Raw genomic sequence first — 8,279 nt, 5'->3', positions numbered from 1 at the left:
GGGATCTTGGTCACTATATATCTGGGGGTAGATTTATTTTGGTTATGATTAACTGGAGTTCTATATGCTTCACTTATCTGGATGTCTGATTCTTTTACCATGCTTGGGAAATTTTCTGCTATGATTTATGCAAATAATCTTTTTATGTCATTTGTATTGACACTTGCTGTTTCATTAATACCTATTAATCTGACATTGTTTCTCTTTGCTTCATCTTGCAGTTGTTGAATTGTTATTTCCTGGTTCTTTGTTGTTTTTAAGAGAACCCTCCTTTCACATTTTTTAGTGGCAGTGCTGTCTTCAAGGTCTGAAAGTCTATCTTCAGCTTCATTCAGGTGGTTTTGCAAGCTTTCAATGGAATTTTTAAGTTCCTGGATATCTGTTTGCATCTGTTTCGTACCTTTTAGTTCTTTTCTATATTGTTCCCTGAAGGTTTCACTGAGTTGTCTATGTTCTTCTATTTTCTTGTCTATGTCATCTTTGGATATGCTGAAGATTTCTTTCATTATTGTTGTCATTTCTTTCTCACCTGTGACATTATTTCTGATCTGATGTCTTTTATGGCTTGATGGAGTTGTTTCTTTACTTTAGTTGCTATCATTTAAGAAATTTCACGTGTATGACTTCCAGGCTCTTCTGTGTTGATGCCTCTTGGACTTGTTTTGCATGGTGTGGAGGTCTAGGATTGCATTTTGCTCCTTCGTTTTGTCATCTTTGAAGATCAGAGGCTCCCTGGAGTGCAGCCTCACTCTCCCAGTTGTGTGTGAGTGGCAGGGCAAGAGTGTGAAGATCCCCAGTACTCAGTGTAGCTCCTGTGCTGGTGAGTGGTGGCAAGGTGGGGTTCCAGATGCTCCCGACCTTTCTTGCATTCAGTTGGCTCCCAAGAGAGTGAGGGAAGAGCAGGGGAGGCTTGCTGGCATTCCTGTGACTGTCTGGGGTTCAGCCCAGCTTCCACAAGAGTAGGGAGGATGCAGGTCAAGTTCACTGAGGCTTCAGATATTGCCCAGGACAGAGTCTGCTTCCCACACTGGAAGTGGATAGGTGAGGGTGAGCTCCCTGAGGCCACTGACTATGTTCAGGTTTCAGCTGAGCTACCAGGGGGGTGTGAGTTGTTCTGCCAGTGACCACCAAGGCCCCAGAAGTTGTCCAGGAATCCATGTGCCTCACACCTTAGTTGTGGAGGAACCAGGGTTGCTCATCAGGTTCCTAAGGGTGTCTGATGTTCGGCCCAGCCCCGGAAGAAACACTATTGGTGTGGCGGAGAGCCTCCTAGGCCCCAGAGTGTGCCTAAGTTTTTGTCTGCCTTACACACTGGTCAGGGAAGCTTCCTGATGATGTCCATGGTTTAGCCCAGCCTGGGGCGACACACTGTGGATGTGGTGGGTTGCCACCGAGGTCCTAGGGGGTGCCTGAGGTTTTGCCTGCCTTGCACACTGGTCAGGGAGGCAGAGTCCAGACTCACCGGGTTTCCTGAAGATGTCTGGGGTTCAGCCCAACCTGGGCAGATGTGCAAGCCCTATTTGAAAGCAGTCATGGCACCAGTTTGCATTCTGATTCTGATGTAAGCAATTTACTTGTTAAAGTGTAATATAAGTATTTTTTTAAAATAAGAAAAATAGAAAAGTTTATTCTAAAGTGCCATGGTGAAGATTACCTAAAATAATATATAAAACACTGTGTATCTTATGGTCAAGTTCCTATTAAAGGACAGGATATTTTAGATTGCCTAGGCTGAAAAAATATATTTTCTTTATAGAATTCAAAGAACAGTACATAGAAAATGAAAGGTACTATGTCAGAACTGTACAATAGTAAAGCAAGAGAACAAAGAGCTAATTAAAAACAAAAGCCCTCAAATCTTCCATAATTTGAAATCATTATTGTGTCTCCTGGTATTTCCAAACATGGATTTTTATGTGCATCATGTCTTTTTGATATATCTTTTTTTCCTCTAAGAAAATCAAAAAGGCATCTGTGGGCCTCAGGTAATTAGGTATCAAGGAATAGCTCAGAAATATAATAAATGCAATGAATAAATAATTTATTTAGAATTTATTTTGAAAATGAACACAAAATTCTTTCTATATTTTACATTAAAAAAGCAATAAATACCCCCATTCAAAATTATGACTGCATTAATATTGTCCCTTAATTAAAGATTTGTATTTTTATGGAAGTCACTTATGTTCAAGTTCAATGCCTTAGAACTATTACCACCTCATGTGGACTTATGTTTTTAGCTTCCTATTTTTTTTAAAGCATTGCAACACAATGATGCATATAGCAAATTTAGCATATAAAACAAATGCAAGTGCAGGTATACTCATGAAAATATATGAAATGTGTTGAAATATTGCTCAGATTATTTACACTATGTCTAAAAGAAATACTTCTACCATGTACATGCTAGTTTGTTTAACAAAAATGATCTCAAAATATATCCAAAGTCAAAATTTTTCTAATATTCTTAAACATTCAAACACAAGTCAGAGACTTTCAACATTTAATTAAATGGTTTAGTTTAACACGTTTGCTCATTACTTCTTATTTAAAAATCAAGTGTGTATATGTCAACAACATGAATATGAATTTTGCAAATTGTTTTTTTTTTTTTGATATTAGGAATCGAACTCAAGACCTTGCACTTGGCAGGCAGGCACTTGTACCAGTGAGTCATATCCCCTGCCCTAAAGTTTGCAAATTGTTACCAAACTTAGTTCAGTAAAGAGACTGCTAATAATACTCAGGAAACCATTCTATGTAAATTTGAATAGGAAGTATCTTCACGAACAAAATATCCAACAGACATACCCATGTGTAGCACATTCTTTGATACACTAAGACATGATATAAAGGTGAATCCAGAAAGTAAAGTATTAATGTCTCTATTTTAAGCTTTGACAACTTGGCAAAGCCAGAACTCAGAGCACTGAATTCTAAGGCATTGTCCTCATCCAATCTATGGAAAATTAGATGACCTTCTGAAATAAAAACTTTACACTGACATCATTCAATTTTATTATCATACACATGCATTCAATGCAAATAGTTTTCATTTTATTAGTTAAAATGATCATGATTTAATTAATGTATTATGAAGAAAAGTATGAATCAATTTAATATTTCTCTACATGACTTCCATGTAGAGATTGCATTCATTTCATAATGCTCCTCATGTTATTTGTTCTTTGAAGTTAAACTTTATGAATTTGGATCTGTCATCTTGCAATTGAAGATTGCTTGGTTTGACACATTGTTAAAAGCAGTTTAATTCTAGAAAATTCAAAACAATAACTTCTATAATCAATTTACTTTAATTTCTAAAATTAATCACAATCTTGCTGTGCGATCTTGACAAGCATATCTTTTTTTGACAATAATGAATAACTTGACTGACATATTCATGTCTTGAAATAAAAGACATAATTGAGAACTGATTCGTTCATATCGCTATTAATTCACTGTTTTATGACCTGAAATAGAGTATAACTTATTTGATGAAGAATCTTCCTATAATCTTTATGAGTGCAAGGAAATCATACACATTGCCCTTATGCTTTAAAAGCATTATTGCCTCAAATCAATTTAAAAACTCATTACTTTCGCAAATTCTTTAGTGAATCCAATAACTCTACCAAAGTTTTTTTCTGAGTATAAACACGAAATACATAAGTTCTGCAAATCATCATGACTTGTATGCAGATTGCAAAGCAAAAATAAAACATGAAAGAAGGAAGAGAGAAATGTCAGAAGGCAGGTTGGAGAAAATATTGAAGTATATCAGCAGTGCTTTGAGAGCTTTTAACAAACTGTGCTTATGGAATCTACCTGAACCATCTACAAGAATTACTTATTATGTCATATTATAACCCTCTTTGGAAAGAGATAAGTACACATCAACTTATCATGAAAAACATTTTAATATTCTCCATCAATTTGACAGTTACCTTCATGGACATCCCTTGAGATTTTGTGAATTTTAATACAGGTAAAAGTAATAAATGATCATGATTGTGAAACCATGCAACAAAGAATTATATTCCTTCTGTTTTCTAGATACTCCAGACCATCAGTGCTGTAGATAGAGATGAATCCGTAGAAGATCACCATTTTTACTTTAACCTATCCCTTGAAGACATAAGCAACTCAAGTTTTGCAATCATAGATAATCAAGGTAATACCATTCCCTCAATAATTTTTGATCCATTATCCACAGATCATATTTGATTTTAATGGGACTTATGACATTGATTTTTATACTGTTCTTCCAACATGATAATGTTGAGAAATACAACAAAAGAGTGACAATAAAAATAAAAACAAAACCCAAAATTAAATTTTGCAACTACAGGCTTCATTTCTCACTGCATTTCTTCTAATTGGAGCCACCTTTTAACACCATCCCTACCCGGAAGTCGTTTGAGCCTGACATTGGTCCTGCAAATGCAGTTATAGTTCTGACATCACGGTTTCTTCCACATCCTCATCTGCCTTTATCCCTGACCTATGTCTGAAAAAGTGACATATATTTAATTTAGAGCAAGTTTAGTTTGATTGACTCAGATATTTGGAATCATTAAGTGGAAGCTAAAATATATATGAAATTGATTTGATTTTTTCTTTTTATACAAAATTATTTGTTATCAGTTGAAGGGTAAATTATCCTGAGAGATTTTGCATGGGGAAACAGGATTTAAACTCCCTCTTATTGTAAGTAAATTAATTATATACAGCCAGTGTATTTCTTTTGGCTATGATATATATTTGTATTTTAACTTTTCGTTATATCTCAAGTACAAGAATTACTCAAGCATTTAAAATCAAACAATGATCTTTTCTTACAACTAAATTTAGGGTCAGATCCAGAGGACTCCTTTTTTGAGAGAGTATATACAAACAAGATTTTTTCCAATTTATTCTTGTTATATTCCCTAGGGAAGGTAGCTCAGATGTACTTATGATGAAAAATACCTATATCAATATATTAAAAAGCTATAGATTAAGTTTCTTTATATTAAAATAAAGTAAATTGCTGATGCAGGGTAAATATAGTGAAACATAAAGTATTATTTTAATGTTTTTGTATATGAGTAATTTAATAGCATATCTGTTGAAAAAATGTGAACTATTTCTTGCTGCTTAAATCTGACTACTTATAAGTATGCTACATTTTGTAAAACTTCTCTGTGTTTTACTATTCTTGTCCTCTAAGTTGGTCTGACGGCTGTGGAACATATTTTTGAGCCTGTAAAAGCCACTCCAAATCAAAAATTAATCAAATCACCAACAAAGAAATATACAGGGAAAGTACAGTTGGAGATACAAGAAACTACACTAAAAAAAGTCTTGTAAAGTACTTTAATCTAAGAAAGAACATTATCATATATGTTGATGTACATGCTACACATTTTCATTAGTACCTTGAATGGATGAATCAGTGTGACTTGTATTTAAGGATACTTTGAATCTTAAATAAAAAATGAATTACCAAATTCAAAGTAAAAAGAAATACTCCAATAGTGCACATACCAACAAATGAAATATTTTTTCCAATAAGAAAACACATTATTTGTAATCTCAGCTACTTAAAAGCCTGAAACCAGAGGATCATAAATTCGAGGACAGTATGGGAATATTATAAGACCTTCATTCAAAAGAATTAATTAAAAAGAGCTGAGGGTGTAGCTTAGTGTTCCTTGGATCCAATCTTCAGAATCAGAAAAAATAAACTAACGCAAAATACTAAATAAAACAAATTATATGGCATTACACGTTGTAAAGGGTAACAGAATCTTGTGAATCTTGTAAATTTCCAGTATTTGTGAAAATAAAACATCCTAAGTAGCAGAGATAGTAGTGTCTGATGCAATTACCCTACTTTCACTGACACAATCAGTATAAATTAAATGCTAGCAGTCTGATTTCTTTTAAAATCAGACACTATCACTTAAATTTTGGAACTGACTTAAATAATTCATGTAATTACATAATTAAAATTTAGGGTGGAACTTTCAGGTTTTTTAAAATGATATTTTCCCTTTTTAAAAATTTCTTTGAACACATTCATATGCTGTTGCCTCTAGTACATAGGACGTGTGAATTCCTTTTGTTTGGTTGCAAAATTACGTGCATGGATTTTTGTTTTAGATAACACGGCTGTAGTCGTGACTAATAGAACTGGCTTTAGCCTTGAAGAAGAGCCTGTTTTCTACTTATCTATTTTAATTGCTGACAATGGAATCCCACCACTTACAAGTACGAACACGCTCACAATACATGTTTGTGACTGTGATGACAATGGGAGTGCCCAGGTCTGCAGTAATAAGGAATTAAGCTTTTCCATGGGATTCGGGATAGAAGTAATTATTGCGATTCTGATCTGCATAATGGTAATATTTGGTAAGTACTGCTGAACTGAACATACCTTTATTTATTGAAAGTAACTTAATGGTGTTTTAGCAGAGTTGTGTGTGTACGTATTTAATCACTCCTGTAAATGCAGTATAAACCTAATGTATAAACCTAATGTAAATGCAGTATAAACCTTAATCCATTAAGCCTAATGGATTAAATGAAAAAATAGCCTATAAAAACACATTTGAAACCATGTATTAAATGATCTTTGAATTGTATGAACATGTGTATGTTTATGAACATTTTTAAAATATATGCAATGTAACAATCATGTTTTGTAAAAATTAATAATGATAATGAACTTCTACTGAGTACTCATTCTACAAGGTAGTCCGCAGTGCTTTCCATGTATAATGCAGTTTGATCCTTACAGTAATCTTATGAAGCAGCAACCACTACTGCCTACATTCCATATGTTAAAAAAACCTGAAATTCAAACAGTTACATGTTTTATTAATGGTCAGGGATATGATGAATAATATGCTGATATTCCATACACAAAATGAAACAGTTTGCAATACTGTACTAGAACTGGCTAGAATACATAGAACAGTATGTAAAACAAAATAAAATAAAAAATAAATAAACCCAGGAGACTACTGTTTCACTAATTTTCAAATATACAATAGGTTATCATTAGCTATAATTATCATGTTGTAAAACAGATCTCCTAAACTTATTCCTGATGTTTAACTAAAATATTCTAATAGTTTAACTAAAATACTCTAATACTCTAATAGCATGTAATGTCTAAGCAACATCTCTCTCTCCAATGCTAGACGTTGGTGAAAACCATTTTAGATCCTGGCTTTAGGAACTGGACTGTCTTACGTTCCATATATAAGACTGCCCAGAGTTTGTCTTTCCATGCAAGTCACATACCACTTATAACAATGTCCTTTAGGCTTATCCATGTTGTTCTAAAGGACATACATTTCTTCCCTTTTAAATTGAATTCCACTGTGCATGTTTACCACATTTTCTTTACCATTCATCCATTGATAGATTGATTCCATACCTTGGCTATTGCACATCTGGGCTCTTCCATACTTTGGCTCTTTTTTATAGCACACTTATTACATTTATAAGTATTTGTAGTGATCGAAATAATCAGCAACTTGATGTAATCATCCCATAATGAATGTATTTATAAAAATAAGATATTATAAATAAAACTTTAGACAATATTTGTGAAATTTAAAAAATATATTTTTTGTGAAAAAAGACAGTAATTATTAAGATTGAGGAATGTGGATGAAATTATTTACTTGTGAGAGGAGTAAATAAATACCTCAGTAAATAGTTCCCATTTATTCTGTATTATTTTTATTTCCATAAGTAGAAAAGTGATATACCTTTATAGTTGAAGAAGCTGAATATTATTAACATGTCATTATTTTTTAATTTTGTTTTATTTTAAAAATAAAAGGAGGAAAACATTAACAGATAGACAAGCTTTTACAAAATAACAAAAGAACAGTACAGACAATAGAGAGTTACAAACAAAGTGGTAGGGAATTAACAATGCTTGTTGTGTTACATATTGATATCTGCAAAGTGATTTCTCATGAAAACAGATACAAACACACAATATTGATCAGTCAAGGACTCATTGACAGTTTCTTTCAGCAAAGAAATAGAAGACCGTAGAACTGCTGTGTTAACTATCCTGTATATACATACATACAAAATTTCTCCTTCTTTCCCCTTTCTTTTCCCACATCCCATTTGCCCTTTACCCTTGCGTGTTTTGCTATCATTTCACAATGTCTATCATACCTTCCAGCTTAAATTAACTCCTTCAGGTTTTACACTAGTGAGACAATGCAGTGATTGCACATGCAGGTCTGATTTATTTCACTTAT

The 8,279-nt window shown here is 33.2% G+C and overlaps 1 protein-coding gene across 1 annotated transcript in view; it reads left to right on the top strand.

Annotated features, from left to right (window-relative positions):
* Cdh19 (cadherin 19, type 2) overlaps window positions 1-8,279 on the top strand; it is a 102,976-nt gene that overhangs the window by 82,894 nt on the left and 11,803 nt on the right. Inside the window, exons 10-11 of the mRNA XM_013511279.1 lie at window positions 4,057-4,174; window positions 6,148-6,399. Coding sequence (XP_013366733.1) covers window positions 4,057-4,174; window positions 6,148-6,399 — 370 coding nt within the window. The remainder of the gene's footprint in view (window positions 1-4,056; window positions 4,175-6,147; window positions 6,400-8,279) is intronic.

The sequence above is a fragment of the Chinchilla lanigera genome, unplaced genomic scaffold, assembly GCF_000276665.1.
Source record: "Chinchilla lanigera isolate Chin_1 unplaced genomic scaffold, ChiLan1.0 scaffold00001, whole genome shotgun sequence".
NCBI lineage: Eukaryota > Metazoa > Chordata > Mammalia > Rodentia > Chinchillidae > Chinchilla > Chinchilla lanigera.
Note: the sequence above shows the minus strand (reverse complement) of the source record. Positions and strands in the feature narration are given on the sequence as shown.